The following is a 21,186-nucleotide window of genomic DNA, read 5'->3' as shown; positions in this document are numbered from 1 at the left end:
ATTTATCTTAGAATGAAATTAAAATTATACGCTATCATAGTCCTAAAATTGCGAGTCCACTTTCACGAACTAAGACTCAACTTAATTAACAGAATTATGTTGTTAGCATAATACTTATGGTAACGGCTTTTTTAATTGAATTTTAATTTAAAGTGGTGGTCTGTACCAAATGTACTTAAAAATCTATATTTTGTAACATAGCCTCATCACTAAATTCTGAGTCAATTTGGAGTTTAATTTCTTATCTTCGTGATTTCTTCGGTAAAATTTCATTAAAATTGAAACTGATATAATTTCGGCGAGGGTAGTCTTAAGGGGACTGGGTGGGAGTGTAATAGAATTTATTATTATGTGATCAACTTTGGGTATCTACAGAAGACCTTTGCATAATTGGGAATACTTTGCGTATAGTTACGCGAAGTATAAAATTGCTTTGATCGCTTTTGCTACCCAAATACTTATTAACTAGATTATTAAATATAAGTACTTTACATTGGCGTAATTTTATTACACTTAAAGGTGCTCTTAACGCACCTAACCATGGCATACATGGACCTACCTACCTAATATATCAAAATCGAATAACCGGTCGTAACCGGCATTTGTTTTAAGGGGTGAATGTGCTCATCATCTCCACCATCAATCTTTCCTGAGGGGACACCAGCAATAAAGAGACAAATGAGAGATCCATACATTTTCGTTTAAGTAGAGCATTTGATTTGTATGAAAATGCAATTTATTTCTTCTTTTATTCTTTGTGGTTAGCGCGTTCACCTCCTTAAAGGTGGCCAGTGACTAAAACAACACATTTGGTAGGATAACTTTCCCTTCGGAATGGAATATTTATGTATTGTAGATAATAGCGTTCGTAGGGTTTGGTTTTATGTATTTTCGGGGAAAGGTTCATTTAATCTGTTTCTGAAGTTGGAAAATGACAGTTATTCGGGGAAATTATGCTAATTCAGTAGGTATCAATAAGGTACAGTTTGCATTTATAATAATGTTTATTGAACGTCGACGCGGTGGAGGGAGCCTGGGACAGTGTTCCTCCTGGAGAGATGCTTGGCTGAAGGCAAACCATGGCTCTGGTACACCTCTGAAACAAATGAGACGATACTTTATAAATAAGACTTCTAGAAAGAACACACTATAAGAATTTGTTGTAGTAAATAACTTTTTCACTCGTATTTGGTTAACGATTGTTTTATTATTAACAGGGATTTCCTAGTACTTACTGTATCTGTAATTTAAGTACAGTTGTGTACAAAACTTTCTTTAGATAATGTTGAAGTGATATTAGGATATTATCATCTATCTATTGAATATTTAAGTACATTTCGTTCGTTTTCAGCCAAATGACGTCCACTGCTGGACAAAGGCCTCCCCCAAGGTTTTCCACAATGAACGGTCCTGCGCTGCCCGCATCCAGGCTCTTCCCGCGCACAAAACCACAAAATAAGCTGGGCGCTTCAGCATCCATCGCAATAACTTTTAATTTGACATTATACGGGGGAAATATGTTCATGAGTCGTTAATTCGTAGTTTATTTATCCTCGTTAATGAAGCATAATCCCATAGATTGACACATAAACGTTTTGAACATTACCAATAAATTTTGTAAAATAATATTTTGTTTGACTGCCCAATGTTACACAACCTTAATTAGCTTTTTAACGGAATTTAAATTATCAGCATTTGAAGCTATACTTGGTTTTTTTTAAATAATTTATTAATTTATGAATCTACCTTTTAAATTAATGAATTTTTTAGAACATTAGGTTACCACAAACTATTTAGAAAAAATTGATTGTTAAGGGTGTCGACTATGGTACTTTAAGTATCGCTGGTTAATTTAATTTAGTTTATGTACCTGTTTGTTCAGGAGAGGCCTTTGTCTGGACAATCACAGAACGAACTTTATTTGTTCGTTGTTCGAGAAAAGTTTTCTTTGCAAAATCGTTGAATATTACAAAAACATTCGACATTTGTTCGTGGAATGTTCGCTACAATACCTTCGGGAGCGACTCGCGATTCCGACGACAGCAGGACCGGTCCCAGCACGGTCGTCAGCACAGACCCCAAAGTGGACGTTATGATAATGGCGATAACGATTATATTCGCGTGCTGCGCTGCCACTCGTTTGTCCCTCGGCGAGGCGGTGTCCCACAGCGAGTCTGTCGCAACTCGAACCAAAACCGCCTGAAAATATCAACTCGTTAATACAATTAATATCGACGATAAGGAAATTATAAATTTTAATGTCACTCAGTAATTATGTCCTAGCGAGGAAACATTTAATGTAAATAAAATGAAGCTGAAAAACTTGTAAAAAATAAATGACATTTCATCAATGCTATACAGGGTAGGTATCAGGGATAACTTAGCAAAAATAAGCGGCAAAGGTAGACTGTATGCTATCTACTTTTTATTAAACAGGGATCGTAAATACAATAATAACTTGCTTGCGTAAAATTACGATAATTTACGAATTCAACCTATTTAAGTTTTTAGATTCGTGATTAAAATTTACATAACAGTTTCTCTACTTGTTTAATTGAATAACATTTGCGTTTCTTCTGTAAAGAACTGGCCAATAGGTAACATTTATCATCTATTCTTCCTATTCGATTTTCATTGTCAAGGAAAACGAATCGGTCTTCTTTTTAATGCAAATCATGCAAGACTCGTGTATTCTTTTTCTTTTATTTTTTCCTTTCCCACGACTGACAGCTAAGTGATAGATACGTAGATACGTTAGCAGGGCCCATATTACGAAATGACACTCAATAATCGATACAACTCAAGCATAAAGTCCAGAATGATTGGTTAAATTTCAAAATTGGAATATTTTTGAGTGTGTCCTTGATCAGTCGTGTCGTCGTCAGTCTGAGTCTGAGCCTAAGATTGGATCGGGGATTGGCTTGCTTAAGTAAAGCAGCAGATAGAGCTCTGTGATTGGTTCATGTGTCACCCTGTGCGCCCACGCGCACTGTGAGACCTCATAGTAATTTTTGTGAATACGGGCGTAAGAATGGTTGTAAAGTGGAGTTTCAAAGAGTGACGTGTAAGGAATTCTCGTTGCGTGTTTAATCAAATTAGCAGGCGCCTAACAGACATGACGCGGCGACGTCTCGTCTCCTTTGTCAATTGTCAGTTCATTTATTTTATTTTCTTTATGTTCGGGAAACAAACAATTTTGATAGACACACAACAACATAGATCACAATAATACAGAAATCAATAAAGTTTCCAGCTGTGCAAAATACACAACAACTAATGTCTAATAATCTATGTCATCATTTAAAATTAAATTATGATTAAATGAATCATTAAAGATTAGGGCTGGGTAGCACCATCTTACTATAACTTAGACAAACGTCAAAAATCTGTCAAAACCATACAAAAAGCACCGGTTATCGTCAAAGTTACGGTCAAAGTTACGTGGTGCAACTCAGCCTAAGCAGTTATAAGCTCTACAATGTGTTAAAATTATTAATTTTTCAATGAGAACATGCAATGCAACAACGGTAACATGTCGCAGTGTATGGCTTGACGTGCTGTCGCACACAGGTGAAATTTACGTAATTTGTGGCCAAAATTAAAAAAAGCAAAGTTACTCCGATTCTAAATTAGTAACCTAATATAGGAACAAGACATATGACGCCATCTATAAATGATATTTAAAAAGTTTAACACTTTTTATCCAGATACCCACAACATTTGATTTAAACAGTTTTTCTTGTTGAGTAATTTATTATAATTTTTAGCTCTTGTTTAACAACAACGTTTAACTTTTATTTAGTTGATATTTGGTATAAAACATATGGATTCTATACTTCCAGGTTAGTTTATTATTTCTGTATTACTAAACAGTCTACATTACTTACTATGTTATAGATATATAGGTTTGAATAGAAGTCTATAATTTAAACAGTTTATTTTTTTTAAACAATGAAAAAGTTCATTATCAAGCGCGATCAACCCGTTTCTTTTACATATTTCGAAAGAACATATCTATGGCTTTCATATGACACCAAAATTAGCTGCGTCAAACTGCGTCACCTAAACAAAATATTGCAAAACTGTCAATTTTTATGAATTTTAAAAATACTCATAATATGTTTTCAGGCAGTTCCCAGAATAGCATTCCATTAGTATTCCCTATCCTTAAGATGTAATAAAACTTTTAAAAGAACCAAAAATAACTTCTGCATCGTAATTGTATTTTTTTTAAATTTATCAAATTTTTAACAAATTATTAGTAAGACTAAACACATGAATGAAAACATTTGTTAGTTTTTCTTTTTAAATCACCTTTAAACTATTATTTTAGACAGACTACAGCAATATATAGGCATAAACACACTTAACGTAATTTTGGCCAACTTTTGAGCAAATTTCACCTGTGTGTGTCGTCTGGACTTATCAGGATAACAATGTTTGCATGTTATTGTATTATTTTAATGTGATTAATTAAGCTCATGATAGTCTTAAGAATAATCCCTAGTGGTTTTTATAGGCTATCGATATAATATAATGTACTGTTTTTTTTTCAAATGATAAATAAATTAATAAAAAAACACATTAGTTATAGCCATTTTCTTGAATAATAACAGTAATATTATAATGAGTGACATGGTTCACAATGACTGCAGCTTCGTGTATAAATAAACGAAATTTTAAATGGAATATCTATAAAGTTCTAACAACGCAAAGTTTAAGCATACTCTTTAACGAACTTCTCCCAAGCCATCTTAAGAGTTGGAATACGTAATCCCATGCAAAAATTTACTTCTCAAGGCTTATGGATGCGGCGTAAGCTGGGCTGCGGTGGTCTTGAATAAAACATGCCCAACTATGAGCACAACAAAATGCGCTGATATTTTACGACGTCCGGGACAATTCAAATCTGATAAGTTGCAGCTTCGAGTGTTTTTGTTATAATTAAGACGATGAATTTTGATAGAAGAAAGTTTCTGGTTATTTAATACAGAAACTTGCGGGATTTTGAATCTAGTATTGTGTAATGAAGACTAAATAGTATTGAAGTTATAGTAAAAGAGTAAAAAATAGGTATTCCAGATTTTATTCGTTAGAAGACATTTGAATTAAAATCTTCTTCTTGTCGTGTCGACAACAAACCTATACCACAAAATATAACAGAAGACAAACTCCATACTAAACGCGCTCGAGCCACGCACACATAGACACCGCTTTAGCAAGACTGTCTTGGACGAATGCGAGCGCGACGTGGCGCGACAGACGTTCGCCACACGTTCGCTGTGGTTCGCTTGAGTCACGCGCCGGTCAACCGCCTGTGATATTATTTTGTTTTGCGAAATTGACGAAAATGAGTAAACAGAAAAAGTCGTATTATAATTATTCGGTATTTGGTTGCTTAAACTCATCATTAAATACCGAATTTTCATTTTTTAAATTACCAGTTGATTCGGGGAGGTAAGTAAGTTATTTATTTGAATTTCAATTGAAATTGAAAGCCAACTCAATTATTAGGAATATCGAATTGTTTTAGAGAGGTTTTAGGAATTATTGGATAACTAGCTTTTGCCCGCGGCTTCACCCGCGTGAAATTTAGTTTGTCACAGATCGTCATAAATTATAGCCTATATGTTATTCAGGGTTATAAACAATAATACTGTAAAGTTACATCAAAATCCGTTCAGTAGTTTTTGCGTGAAAGAGCAACAAACATCCAGACATCCAGACATCCAAACTTTCGCATTTATAATATAATATTAGTTGGATAATAGTGTCAACCACTCAACTAAATACTACTTCCTTCTCGTGTATTTGTTTGCAAACTATTACTATAAATAACGTACTAAATATAAATAAGTATACGTGGATATCTGTTATTGTCTTTCTTGCATAGTATTAAGAGTAACATTTTTCTATCATAACGAAATAAACGCAACACATGACAAGACAACCCTAGCGCGACGGCGGAGCGTGCGAGCGAGAGAGGTATGCAAAGCGAGGTACATACATGAGTTTACCTTCTGTTATATTTTGTGCCTATACTGTGTCAGCCCAAAACTCCGCGAGTGGCGATAACAATAAAAGCCAATATATTAAAAGGAATAAATTGAGTTGGAATTCTGGCTAGTAACCATTGTAGGTACTGTGAAAAGAGCCGTTTATTGAATCCAACAACAACTTGAATAAATAGTTTCGAGGAATTGCCAATGAGAAACTTGTTCAACTTTCTACATACTTCATACTTTACACGTGCGTAGAGTTTATTCATTTTTTATTAGAATTATAAGGCTCCTTTAAAAAAAGGTATGATTGGGAATATTATCGCTATCCTGTGTAGGGCCTGGGGATATTACAATTCAACCATGCTCGCACATTTACCTACTCGTATTTACCCGATTTTAATTTGTATGAAGAATCGGCCAAATCGAATCGGCGTAGTGTGCGCACTCCCATACATGCCCATACTGATCAACTGCCCGACTAAACTATCGGCCGACGAAAAATCAACGGTGTGCGCCTACTCTTACTAGGCATATAATACATCAAGTAACTTAAGTTATTTTATCAGTTAGTGTAATGTAAACTACGAGTAAAATCTTTTAAATAGTTGCGAGGTCAACCATTTGAAAACGAAACGAACTATTTTCTTTTTTTTATTGCTAATACAACAACACACTTCATTGGAGATTTAGGTATTATATTTTTCAACCAAACAAAATTTCAGTAAAGTGTTTCCTTTTAGCTAAAAGTATTTATGTTATAATGTCATGTAATAATGTGATATCAAAAGACTGTAACAAGGTCGCGTACTCTCTCAAAAAATAAAGTGTCACGTCTTTAGTCCTTTCAAGATGATTGACAAAGGGCCATATTCTTCAAGGCATTTTTTGGTACTTTAGTATTTATATGCCTATTTTTAACGCTTTTAAACACAGTTCGATATGTAGAGCCACTTAGAGCAAGACAAGAAGATAATATAATGCCTATTACGATTTTTGCAGGTTGTCAATTTAAGTAGGTATTTACATTGATATGATAATAATTTTACTTAAGAAAATTATTACTTAGAATTTATGTATGCTTAGTATACTCGTATGTAATCATGTTACTTAGGATCTCAAAACTACTGAACATAGTTTTATAGACGGGATTTCATTGATTGCAATATGCTAATATTGCCTTCTGATTAGTAAAGCAGATACAAGATGTGATTGTGTGACTAGAAAGAATTTTCATGGATAGAAAATTGCGCGTAGTAGGTACAGTTTAGATATTATTATTTTTCTACCATTTTAAAAGTGAACTCTTGCCTCAAGTTCGGCTATAAGGTCGAAGATACCTTGAGTGTGTATACTGTTCTACTTTTAATAACTTCTGAAATGATTTAGTAGCTACGGCAGAAGGCCGCCTGCCACAGGCACTATATTCACGAGCTACCTCGTGGAATATGATTAATCACCATCACGTGGAGCCAACATCAACAGTCCAAATATTGGCCTACCAATTTTCGTGGCATAATAAAATATGAAAATAATTCTGTCGACATCTTGATAATCATGCTAAATAGGAAAGCAGACGAGTGTGTAGTTTACACTGTTGCGGGTGTGGTTTGGTTATTTATTGTATTAGTGTTAAAATTATGGACAAGATAGATATAAAACGGAACGAAGAATGGAAATGTTGATTTACGGAAGAGAGTCAATAAATTGTTAATGTCAAAATTAATGAGTACGGTCGCTAGCAGATTGAACCAGTCATAAAATTCTGACGAATTTCCCCAATGGAATTTTAACTTTATACCTTAAGTATAAAACTCAAAATTAACTGATGAGATTTCTCATTTTGTAGAACGAAAAGTGTTAGTAACTGTTCAAATATGTCTTAAGTATAGGACTAGCCCTTAACTAAGTCAGTGTCTATGGTATGGGAGCGGCACGGGTGGGGTGACATTGACATATCATAATGTGACAGAGCATAATAATTTTGAAGTCTTGTTGACGTTTGACGTTACAATACCACCCTCGAGTGCCGCTCCTATGGGAGATATACCTAAGGTACTGAGACCTGAGCGCCAGACCTATAGTAAAGTTGAATGATTAACATACCTCCACTATAGCTTTAGGAATCCAAGTGACTGCTACAAACAGGCTCTCTTTCACCGAGAGTTCGTTCGCCAGGCACACTAGGAAGGCGGTCAGCAACCGAAAGGACAAGGCTGCGACTATGCATCCCAATATTAGTCCGAAATCCCGAACCGACATCTGTGATACCTGTACCAAATGACATGTTTTAATATGGCGGCACCTCAAGCTGAACACAGTAATATGCAGTGTTTAGCATGGTACTAAAACGAATTAAACTTTTTGCATGTTGTTATTACAAGGCAGAAGCAAGTTTATAAATCATACAAATTCAATTGAAACGAGCAAATGCGAATAAAGCCTACTTTTAGTTGTTAATCAACAAATAGTTTGGAAAGGTGAAAGATTAAAGCTATCATTAACTTAAAGGCTCAAAATAAAAATAAATGAAACTAATAACAGTAAATAATCCGTAGGTTTATTTGCACTCTATCAACTATAGTTAACGCATTACCTAAACTAATATTGTGTAAGAGACTTAATGCTACTGTATTATGTGCACTATTTTAAGACGCACAATAAAACCATTGTAAAACTATGCAAACCACGAGTGTTCCGCTAAGATTATGTCATTATCAGTTATTTCCTTTTCTCTTTCATATATGTATTTAGCACATAGGCTGATAGAGCAACACAGTTGCTACTGTTTCAATAAGTATTTCAATAAATAGAATTTCCTTCAAGTTTATATTATAATAATACATAATCCACTTGTTATTCCAGAGTAGAATATAATACTTTTGAGGGCCAATAAATGTAGGCAACTAAGTTTATATGGAAATATTATTTATCTTTTTGACAAAACTATTACTGTCTATTTTTAGATTCATAGGGCCTAGGTAATTACAAAAAAGTTAAACACACATTTAATTTTGGTTTGAAATGACATTACCATAGTAAATGACAATTTAAACAATTGTTCAACAGGCAGTTAACTTTTTGTAATATTTAAGCCCCATACCGCCAAGATCAATAATTAAGATACCTACAAACAAAGTCATTTGACTACACCGCTCTTGAACGCATTATTAGTAGTAGGTACGCAAAATAAAGTTACCTCTAAGAAATATCCGCTTAGCGTAAAGAGCATTGGCTCTAAGATCCTCCAGAGAACTTTGTAGACCTCTGACACCGGGTTGTTGTTGATTGGCCAGTCACGCCGCGACCAGCGCGTGGCCGCGGCGCCCGCGCACACCATGATCGCCACTCCAGCTGTTAAAAACAACAGTGTAAGGCTGCCTGTCCATAAAAGCGGAGCAAGGTGATATAGTGTTAGTGAGCGTTAAAAACCTACCAATAGAATTGCACAAAATCCCTGTTCAGTGGACAGGGAGCTGCAAGCTATTTTAAAAAGGAAACGGATCGGGAAAAACAGATGACTCGAAATGTGCTCGCGCTCTATCAAAACAATATCCGCAATAATTGAAGGTGTCAAAAAAAACATAGATAGACACATTGTTCCTTTGTTTATTCAGAAAGAAATTTAATGCAATTTCGTTTTTAAGCAGTTTCTTGATAAATTAATTACCCATTGTGCATTCAATTACTGTCAAATCTTGCATTTTGCAGGTTTTGGTTGGTTAGAAAATAAAACAATTGAACTCTCAAACTTTATTTTGCAGTGATAATCGTAATTTGCTTATCAAAAGTGAAATATGTAACTAGTTCAACCTAAAATTATACAAGGTACTAAACCAATAAGGAAAGTAACACACACTGACATCTGAAAACTGAACGAATTGATCAAATAACGTACTTCAATTATAAATTATATTGTGTGCATGTTCTTGTTTGAAAATCTCGAAACACAATCAAGCAATGAAGACCCGGCACACAGCAATGCTGTTGATTGAGCCCAATTGAAACGAAGGCTACAAAGACGACATTACAATTAGCGTAGCGATTCACTCTCAAACACTTGCCCCTATTAACTCGGGTTAGATATTTTAATATTATGGACTCTAGTGAAATTAATATCTAAGTTTATCCTCATAGTTGCGGTCTTCATGGCCTAGTAACTATAAAAGTGGGTTACTCCATAAAAAACATTTCAGTTCTTATTCATGTGTTTTAATTTAGTAGGATTTCAATAAAATTAATTTGAAATGAAGCTAAGAAATTAATTATTTACGACATACGACTTTCTTAACAAGAGCTAAGAGTTATTGGCGAACTTTACTTATTTATAATGAAAACGTTTCCAAGTTTATTCAATGCTCTTGACATTTATTTTTGAGTCGCTCTTATCAAAATACATAGCTTCCAAGACAATGTGTAGGTTGTGTGATAAAGGAGATATCACAAATGTGTACAGACACACACGGTGCTGAAAATAAGAAGCAAAGGTCGTTTGAAATAGATATTTTTATCTTCAGATTATTTGATCTTAATGTTTGGTCACTTTTGGTTTACGATTTTGAACTCTGTGATTATAGAGTCAATATAAAGAAAGGATTAGTGTTTCCACCAATTTTAATTACCCGCCTAAAGTCTTAGTCAAACAGTAAGGCTAAGTTGCACCACCTAATTTTAAGAGTAACTATAACGATAACCGGTGCTTTTTGTATGGAGTTTGACAGATTTTTGACGTTTGTAAAAGTTAAAGTAATAAAGATATAAAAAGATGGTACAACCCAGCTTAAGACATGCGTAATGTACTTAGCGTGGCGATTCGAGTCGCTATGTAGTAGCGGTCAATTAACATTAGCTCTGTTCTCACGCGACTTTATGCTGATATTCACGCGGCTATAACTGTAATATTACGATACTTCTTTTAAGTACGTACCACTTATCAGAAACATGGTGCCGGGACAGGTAAGCAACGCTTATCAGAAAAACGGCTAACTGGGACTATTATCCCGAATTCGTTAAGTAGTAGGCTTTTGTGTTGTTTTATTTCTTTTTTCAATATTTTTTTACTGAAATAAGTACCTATGTTAATAAATGAGGAGGAAATGTCTGCTGCAGGGATTGATTTTCGCATGCCTATGAAATATCTTCTATACATTATTTTCACTTTAGCCTCTCTTGAAGTCTGTTCATTTTGTGTACTATGTACATATTTGTTAAAAGCATATTAGTCTAGGAGTTGAATAAAGTAATTAATATAAGTTCTAAGTTGAATGAACCATAAATATAAAAATAATCCAACAAAGTAACATATCATTGTTAACCCAACAATGTGACAGCTATTCCAATATTATCAAGGAACTGACATTGATTGTTTTCATAAGTAAACGACTCGGTATGCGAGGGGCTGGAATATTATTGAGACTATTAGCCGTGTTAGTAAACGTAGACCCTTATCTGTCACACAATAGTAATTCATAAAGTATTAACATGACTGCGTATGTTATTTCGTTGCGGTAGCGCCTTTTGTTGAAAAGGGATTATGATAGTACTTAATCGTGTCAACATTTGACTTTAATGATATGTGTTTTTGCGTCTTAGTTTATCTTATGTAAATGCTGTCGGCTCACTCGCTTTGTTACTTTTCATGCATGCAGTTTCAGAATGGTTATTGTCTTTGAAGCACACATTTTATTTTGTTAATTACTATTTTTTCTCAAATCTTAAGTAACAGCTTGATCGTATATTGCTTGTTAGGTGTACTTCTAAAGCTCAAAAAAGGATTTTAAGTTCTAAAAATGCATCACGTTAATTATCTTTTAACACTACCTATATTTTTAATATGAATAATTCTTTCAATGAGTTACCTAATTGTGTGCAACAAAACTGTTTATCAGTTCAGTTGACATGTAAATTATGAACAAATACACTTTTTACTCGTACGTTATTGAAACTGTAATATTAATAAAACTTAGGCATGAGTAAATACTGTTGGCGTATGTGTACGAGTATATTAGAAATATGTATATTTTATGCATAAATAAGAAAAAACTACAAAAAAAAAGCCTTACAATTTCTCACACATCATGTTGGACATGTTCCAAAAATGTACTATGGAAAAATAGTTGCTGAATCCGTAACTTAAAAATGAACTTTGTGTTTAAATCAAAAGCTATACATATTTTCATTCCAGTGCCAACAATAACTTGAGAGTGAGAAGAGTAAAAAAATTCGTTAAGCTTTTCGTGTAAAGGTTTGTAAGTATTGTAATTGTGCTGAATAACAAAAAAACTATATAGGTACGAACTGGTTTTATAAATAATGAAATGCACACTATTAAAGATGAAGAATCACGCGATGTCAATTAGAGTGAACTTATTAGTCTCATAAGGACTACACATCAATATTAAGATTTATATTTAAGGAAACTTTTCATCAAAATAAAACTCATATTTTCTTAGTCGCCTTTGATACGCACAAGAACTGTTCTATATTTTGATTTAAGCATGATATAATTAAGAAAAGTTATAAGGTGCTTCACATTAAGCGGAAAAGCTGCCTCTTTTAATAAATTATGATCCCTTCTTGTCTCGTAAACATTATAGTCTTAGGGTCAAAGTGCGTATTATTAAATTGAAGTTTCATTTACTTACATGTGCCGCCCCATCCGAAGTATCCGCCAGCATAAGTAAGTAGAAAACCGCCGGCAAAAATAAGCAAACTTCGAACAGCGGGGGCGTAGGGGTCTCCCTGATCCGGGACAAAATCCGCTAAAACGCCCCACGATATTCCAAGGGCGATTCCCACAAACACTGCCAGCACTGCCTGTCGAAATTATGTAAAAAGAAACTCACTCCTAAGTGCTTTCATGGAATTGAGCCTTAAGATCGTGTAATCTGAATTTTAATAGCATCCAATTACAAATCGCTTTTAAGTTATAATTTTGTAAGAAAGCGGTTCTAGGGTTTATACATGTCAAAACATAAAGGTCTTTGAAATGTATGAAAAGGTAAGCTATTTCATTTGAATAAGTTGAATTACCTATTGATTTTTAGGCATAATGCTATGATAATAAATGTCTGGAACATGATTTTCCTTTTAACATAATGGTCCTCAGTCATATTTTAATAGATCATGCAGACGATTTTTACTTTGGTAATCACATGACAATGTAGGCCCACTATATACCTTTACCAAGGCAAATGAAAATTATAGGCAAGTTTCTATAAATGTTATAATCATTTAACACTATCAATTCAAGCATTTATAAAGTTCACAAACGAATTCAGTTGAACCAACAGTCAAAGAGCGGTCTTTTAGCATGGGAAAATTAATTTGATTTAGGACTTTCTGGTCGTAGCAAAAGTTGCTTTGCTTATGTAAGCCTTCTTTCTTTATAAATATGTATAATCAATCTTTCTGTCTGTCTGTTTAAAGTGCACAAAGAATCATCCTGTACCCTTCACGGCACTCGGAATTCCTATAAACGCAGATAGTTTGATTTAAACTTCAAAGTGGTAGGAAGCGGAAAGGTAAGCTTTCTTCGAGTTATGAATTCAAATAGTTTTCAAAGAACCCGGCGTACTTTTGTAAAGTCAATTGAATCATCATAATACACGGCCTTCCAGAAAATGTTTATGGATTATCTTTAAAGAAACTATGCACATTTTTTTTATAAAGTTTGTTACCTTGTTTTACCTTTGTAAGTCATAAAAATAGAGTCAAATTACTTAAACTTATCATCATAGAAAGTGTAACAATAACAATTTTCTTTTTATTGACAAATAAATTGTACAATGTTTTCATCAAATCATCATAATTGTGTAAAGTTATAGATTACGATCGAGTAAAATATTATTTTTTGTAGTAAAATTGTTATAGCCCAAATTATACCACTTGGGAATTGAACTATTACCTAAAACATCTAAAAAGTTATGTCCACAAAAAGGCTTAAATTTTCAGTGTTACTTTACTTAAACGAATGAAGATTTTTTAAGGTTTACAGAAACAAGAACAAGTAATCCCTGCTGAAAGATTAAAATTGTTAAAAAACTGTCAATAAATACCTTAATAATCCTATAAATCAACGAAGATTGGTAGAATATAGCGCTATTGATGATTCCAAACATGCCTTCAGTGAAGGCGGTGTCCAGACCTCCAGCATTGCCAACTAGAAGAGCGATCTGACTCTTGGTGCCAAATCCTCGGGCGCTATGACTCATTACAGTTGGCACCACCACTGCGGGGGACACTGATGAGAGTATAGCACCTAAATGGAGACCTGGGGAAAATATTTAAGAGTTAAGTGTATGTAGATTACGCCACAGAACTGTAAAGTAGCGTACCTAAATTGTTGCGCTACTACGTACCATTTTTAGCAAGCTTTGTTCATTTATTTACTTTACAGAGTAACTTTGAATCCTGTATCATATTGTCATGTAGGTAGATTACTCGTAATAATTACTTTTAGCTCATCTCAGCGGTGTTGTTTTTCATTTATTACAAAAAGTTAAAGTACGAGTATATTATGTGGTAGATGATAAATTATATCTCTTAATTCTTGGTAATATACCTACAACATAAATAAAATTGAATGAAAAGTAAAATTGTTTCAGAAGTTTGAGTGCCTTACCCCAATACCATGGAAAGCCCAGCAATAGATGACTGAAGAAGGCTGTAGACAAACACTCGACGAGCCAAGGCAAGGTTGCCAATGAGAAAACTTTCAAAGAATTGTTTTTTATATATTCCCAGTTCCAGCTGAGTGGGCCCTTCGTCAAGATAATTACGGGGTAAATTCGCCTGAAAGAAAAACGGCTGCTTTGTCCTTTGAATTGGTTTTAACCGGATCCCGTCCCGCCCAGATTAATTGTTAAGGTTTGAACAAGGCTGGAGGTTTATGTCTACGTGAGCTGCCAAATTATCAACTAATTTACGAAACTGGAATTGGTGTTGAGAATTAAAAGGATTTGTTTATTGACCCCACATAGGTTTTGGTTTGACTTTGGATTTAAAAAGCTTTTTTCAATACTAAAATGAAACTAAAATGAAATGAAACATTGCTATTATTGTGAATATAATCTAAGATTGTTGTGGTAAGCTTATTGTAATTACGGAATAGAAATAACAATAATAACTCAAAATATGTTTCTGCGTAGTTAGTTAAATCATACCGTAAATGAAAATCAATGATGTCAGCGACAGGATTGTCCAAGAAACTTGGCGGGCCTAAGTTTCTATACAGTGCGCCAACTACAGTCATCCCGACAACCGGGTTGACAGTTGTGTACCTCTCTAATGTGTGGCCGAACACATAACCAGCTATTACTACTCCTGTCATGTTGAATATAAATCCTCCTGGTATGACTGCATCTTTGAAGATGAACCATGAAGTCCCCCATAGCGTAAGGCCTGAAAAAAACTAAAGTTGAGCTAGATTCCATTAAAAAAATTAAGCTAAGAACATGTTATGTGTTAGGAAAATGTGTAATGTGTTATTATTTGATAGTATCAGTAACTTAATTTTCTTAATGGAATAATTATCTAATATCACCCTATTTAGGGAAATTGTATCAACTTTCCTGCTAAGTGACAGGAACTTTTGGAGTTTGATTTATGTGATATTTTAATAGAGACGTACAGTATAGTATGACATTTCTCTTCTTATCGACTGCCTTATGCAGAACTCGAACCCACAACCTTACACGGTTGCTAGACTGATCATGCTATTAAGCCATCGGTTACTTTGTCGTGCGTTGATCTTGTCTGCCAGGCTAGGTGACCGTCCAATTTATGCACAAAATTTAGTTCGACTAAAGTTACTTACCATAAAAGTTCTTCAGTAAAACCGTTGCGAAAATGTGTATTTTGTACGTCAGTTTTTTTGTACACTTGCGTGTTAACATTAAGGAAATTAACTGACTGCCGCTGGTTCTAAGTGTTACAGCCTAGTCTTAATTGAAGATGAAGGTCAATCTTTACAAGGCGTAATTCGTAATTTCTCTCATTAATTATTTTGAGTAGTTGGCTGTCGTCAACGAGACGAGAGTCAATTATCTTAATACTCGAAAGTGACTGGGTGGCACTACCTGTAATATCCGCCTTATAGCCTTGAAGCGCAATTAAGGTTGGTACAAAGGCGTAAAGGTTCTCTTGACAATTTTATGGTGTACTATCTTACCCTCACTAGGCAACGATACGATAAAATACAATATTTTCTATCCACGAAATGCACAAATAAAATGACTATGGAATTACGAGTAAATCGTCAAATATGTTATTTATTGGAACACGTTATTAAGATTATGTGGTCAAAAATAGTTCACGCGATATTATTATAAACAACGCTATTTTTATATGAGTCCTTATTTGCGGGTTTAATATTTTATTGAAGTCTTTAATTTTATCAAATTTTGATAGAAGATCATTTAGTAAAAGATAACATGTTTTGTGTTTTTTCTATTCTTTAAATACCTATAATTATTGAGGGACGGGGCGTGGTTTGAGATGCTTCGAAAAAATAAAAAGTATTTTAAGTGTTAAAATATAAAAAAAAGTTTTACAAAACCCTGTAATAAAGTATTAAGTTGTCAATGAAACCATTAAATATATTCCTTTTACCATTTATTCAAGAGACATGTTACCTACTTATTAGGCCAGTTACACACTTTGACTTTTTGTAGCGACACAAACGCAAGTTTTCAATCGCGAAAAGTACATCGTAATTATTAAGATATTAGCAATTACGATATTCAACTAGTATTTATTCTATGATATTCGTAGGAGCATTCACTCAATAAAAAAAATATACGATGCAGCCGCGTATTTAAATTGCTCCTACGCGCGAGTGCAGTCTGTGTTTACATTTATTTGTTTGAAGTAATAATACAGCGAGGAGTGATAAAAAATGTTTGAATCGAACTCATCACGCTGTTCAAGAAACATATATTTATTTAGTTATGTGAATCCTTTGATTCGTATAATAAAACGGCTATCGTAATAAGCATAGTGCATGACCGTGGCAGCAATTGTATCGCGTTTGTAGTTTCTTAAAGTAACATCTGTGTGTAAAGGTAGACAGCATTACTGACGACTATGTCGCAGCTGCGTTGCAATTTTCGTTTAAAACGCTTTAAATAGAAGCGCTACAATAAGTCACAGCGTGGAAAGCACCTTAGTACAGCAACATTATACGGCCATTAACATTTCATCCAAATATTCAATTTAGCTGAACGTCTATCGCTTGGCGAGAACTTTGTCATACGGTTAATAGTTTACTTTTTATTATTCATAAGCTTTACACGAGCCCGATAGCGAGTTTATTGTACACCTTAAACTCTACGGTATAAGGTTGACTTTGAGTGTGAGTGAACTTACCACATATTAGGACCCCTAGGTATTGTTTAACTTCGTTAAGAGAAGGCAACGTGGGTGTAAATATTCCACAATAGCCGTTCTGTTCAAGTTGTTTCCTATAGAAAAAAGTAAACATAAGAAAATGTTTCGAAAACAATGATCATGCCTTTCCTTTTAAAGCGAATTGCAGATGCTTAGGTACTAGAAATGTAATGGCAATGAGGTACCTACTTATTGACTAGGCGCTCATTAAGTTCATGTTTACTTGCAAATAATTCCTTCATTCACCAGTCACCTCTAAAGACCTCATAAGTATTTCAATTTATTAAATTACATGCTTATCGTAATACTAAAGATACACATAGTTACTTACTCACGTTTTGAAGGGCTTGACTTCAAAACTTATCACGTTACTCCTTCCATTTTGAATATCAGGTCTGTCTGAAAATAATGAACGCCTTTGATATAAAGTACCCTGACACTAGCGCAGTCTACTTTGAATTTATTGCTGGTGTTTTAATTTTATTGTAACCCAGTAGGATTCCTAATTGGATGTATATTTAATTAATAAATTTTAATACGACTACCTATAGGTATGTAAAAAACTTAGGCTGGGTTGCACCATCTTACTTTAACTTTGACACACGTCAAAAATCTGTCAAATTCCATACAAAAAACGCCGGTTATCGTTATAGTTACGGTCAAAGTTAGATGGTGCAACTCAGCCTTGATATTGTCAGGACATTGTTTATTTGAATGCAATATACCGAAAATGCTAATACCCGTATGATTGTCTCTCTTTATCTGTTTTTTTTCTAGTAAATGCAAAATTTCAATGAAAAGTCATTCGATTTAAATAGAGTTAACTCATTATCAGAATTTTTCCTTTAAAATGTTTGAATCATATACCTATTGCAATTTTCCAGGAAAAAAATAGATTTTTTACTTAGTAGGTAAGTGACGTCACACGACATTTCAACTCAATATACTACTGTAATTAGGTTCGATTATGAAAAAATACGTGCTCAGTATTTTATTTATTTATTTTAAATGTATATGCACATAGAACAGTGTACATAAGGCGGACTTAATGCCTTTCGGCATTATTTTCTTATTATCGGACTACGGACTAAAAAGAATTTCGATTTCATTACCCAGTCGTCATCCCAATTAATGAATGCTAATGAACTGAAATTAACTACTAAAATCTAGTTCTGTCACATGAATTTGCAAACTTATCAGTATGAACTAGTATCACAATATGTACCTATTAAGTACGAGGATGATAGGTACAGTTGCGCTATGACGCGTCTTACGACTGGAATAAATTAATTCTCAAGAACTCAGTCTAATTGTCATTTTCATGTTTACAAATGGCAACATTGCTCCAGAGTTTTATTTTGTAGCTCGATTTTAAGAACAAAGAATCTTTTTTGTTTTAATAGGATTGTATCCTTTTTTCTACAACTCTGTCAGACTGAGTTAGAGCTTACGCCACGTGCAGGGGCTAAATGATTAGTATAAATTCGGGTCCATTTATATTCCTGTAGTAAAAAGTATTTCTCTTTTAACTGAGTCTGAAACTATTGCACAAAGTCAGTTACACACTTCAAATAATTATGAAGTAATAACTTATTATATTTTATATCGCATCTTAAAGCTTTAATTTAAGATTAACTTTCTTTAATAATGTCGTCTTTTTTCAATGACAGGAGATTTTTAAAGACACTCTAGAGTCTGCGGTAAAATCAAATTTTGTTTAATATAACTATGGTATTATTATTTACGATACAATGCAATTAAACAAGATGCCGACATTCCGTTTTCTGAACAGTTTCAATATCACACTAAAATAATCCGGTCATAATTCAGTATCACTTACAAAAACAGTGCAGACGATATACCTAATAGATGAATTTACGAGTCACACTCAATGGCATCTAGTAGATATTGATAAAATCGTTTGATGAAGATGAATTGATGGGAGGCCATGTGTCCGCATACGTAATTAATTGATGCATGCGCATTTCTTGCAAACACTGATTGGTTAATTAGGCTAAAGCTTACCAGGTTCACAGTTTCCCGCCATGTCTTGACCGTGACAGGCTTGCTACTAATAACAATTCCACGGAAACTATAGCGGTTTATATCACCGAGTGACAGGAGAGCGCCCCGCAACGTAAACACATGTCGTTTGTTGAGAACACTACACTTAAAGCTCGTGCCCGTGTGATCCCGTTTACCGTCTATCTAATAATAAAATTCGTCGCATGCGCACTGCGACCAATTGCCATAATAGACGACACATTAATCACTCATTGAAACTGTCAATGAAAGAACGTGTGTACACACAATCGATTCAGTTTGAAAATATACAGGTAGAGTTATTCAACATGCGCTGCGAACTGCGGACATCCTTAGATCTATGTACACGCATTGTAGATCCGCTATATTGTGGATAGAAATCTCACGAATTACTATGAATAATGATTACATTTATTTCTAGTTATGGGAATGCTCTCACGGGCCTCGATGTGAATCATAGAAGTCTACATTTTCCTGAAAACAATTATGTAATTACATAAGTCTTGTTTTTAATACGTTATCGTTTGAACGCGCTGATATCGGGATGTACAGGTTTGATTTGAAAAAATATTTTGTGTTGAATAACCCATAGTAGTAATAATTGTACCAAGCATCAATGAAAATTTTGCTAAAACAAGAAAAAATATTGAAACTATTTTACGCATACGAAGTCGTGGGCAATTTTGGCTAGACATATAACATACTAAGCCCATTCGATATGTGATACTCCAACAAACAGATTTTGTGTTCGTAGATATCTTTTTAACCGTCCTTGTTTAGAAAATATAGAACTAGTCCAAGTTTGTTCAACCGACTTGGCACTAATTCAATTGTTCCATTTATTTTTATACAAACGGCAGTTGCTTTTTTATAACCTTTTAACGTTGCCGTCTCGAATACTAGAGAGTTTAACTGAATCAGCTTTTAATATAACTGCAAGCAACATTTTTATAACTTATCTAATTTATGTTATATAATTTAGTATCGTATTGAGCATCAAACGTATTTTGCAGGTTAATTTAAAATATAATTTAAATATGACAAATGATACTTTAAATTGAGTTAAGTACCTTATAGGTATACTACGATTATAAGTATAAAATAAGAAGGCAATTTAGATACATGATTGTAGAGATAAAAATGGGCTTGGCAACTCCTCACTTCCGAGCGGATTTAGCAATTACTCGAACCTATGACGTAGCGATAACGTGCTATGTCTAAAACTTGTAATGGATTTACAAAGCGATAAAAGTGATCCACTCAGTTTTAAATCTTTATTGTATCCATTCTAATCGAAATCAAGATACAAACTTTGAAACGGATTACCTACTAGTAAATTATTGCGTTAAAAATAAATAATAAGTTGGAAATAATTTCGGGCTTTCGAAGGTAGAGTCGCCGAAATAAAATGATGTAACGAGAAATGAGTATAAAGAAATTGTTAAAATTCAAAGGAAGTTATTCCTATAGCTTTAAACCTCCGGTTCGTATTATGTAAATTGAAATGGTCACTGCTGATTTTATACTTTTTACCATTTCTCGTTGTTAAGTCACGCTTCCATCTAGGTCGTGATGAAAGCTCTTTTTCCACGGGAAATACCCGTGGAAAAAGAGCAAAAGGTCATAAAGGAGATCAGAGAATACTGAACTTGTTTGAAATTTCAAATTACTTTTTCTAATATTATATTTAAATAAAAATAGGTTAGCATTCGCACGTAGTTTAGTTTACTTTATTTGTATTGCATGTGTTCAATAG

The 21,186-nt window shown here is 33.9% G+C and overlaps 1 protein-coding gene across 3 annotated transcripts; it reads right to left on the bottom strand.

Annotated features, from left to right (window-relative positions):
* Nucleotides 1–985: 985 nt before the first annotated feature.
* On the bottom strand, nt 986–19,608 carry LOC135088319 (sodium/hydrogen exchanger 9B2-like). Of its 3 annotated transcripts, none has more exons than XM_063983174.1 (11): nt 19,413–19,608; nt 17,723–17,786; nt 17,367–17,461; nt 15,164–15,401; nt 14,623–14,807; nt 14,057–14,271; nt 12,644–12,815; nt 9,199–9,353; nt 8,106–8,270; nt 2,013–2,199; nt 986–1,096 (listed from the first exon to the last, which is right to left on the bottom strand). In XM_063983174.1, the coding sequence occupies exons 1-11, from the start codon at nt 19,432–19,434 to the stop codon at nt 1,005–1,007; spliced, it is 1,590 nt and encodes a 529-aa protein (XP_063839244.1). In that variant the 5' UTR covers nt 19,435–19,608; the 3' UTR covers nt 986–1,004. The 3 variants fall into 3 exon arrangements, with proteins under 3 accessions (XP_063839244.1, XP_063839245.1, XP_063839246.1); XM_063983175.1 differs by having other exon boundaries at nt 14,623–14,792; XM_063983176.1 differs by having other exon boundaries at nt 17,719–17,786; nt 19,413–19,430.
* Between the last annotated feature and the right edge of the window lie 1,578 nt (nt 19,609–21,186).

The sequence above is a fragment of the Ostrinia nubilalis genome, chromosome 3 (assembly GCF_963855985.1).
Source record: "Ostrinia nubilalis chromosome 3, ilOstNubi1.1, whole genome shotgun sequence".
Lineage (NCBI taxonomy): Eukaryota > Metazoa > Arthropoda > Insecta > Lepidoptera > Crambidae > Ostrinia > Ostrinia nubilalis.
This window is presented reverse-complemented; position numbering and strand designations above follow the sequence as displayed.

Coding starts and splice junctions, on each gene's coding strand:
- LOC135088319 (XM_063983174.1), bottom strand. CDS start 19,434: ATGGCGGGAAACTGTGAACCTG. Junction 12,816..14,056: donor TGATTTATAGGATTATTAAG/GTATTTATTGAC, acceptor TAATTTCGACAG/GCAGTGCTGGCAGTGTTTGT. Junction 2,200..8,105: donor TTCCTAAAGCTATAGTGGAG/GTATGTTAATCA, acceptor TGATATTTTCAG/GCGGTTTTGGTTCGAGTTGC.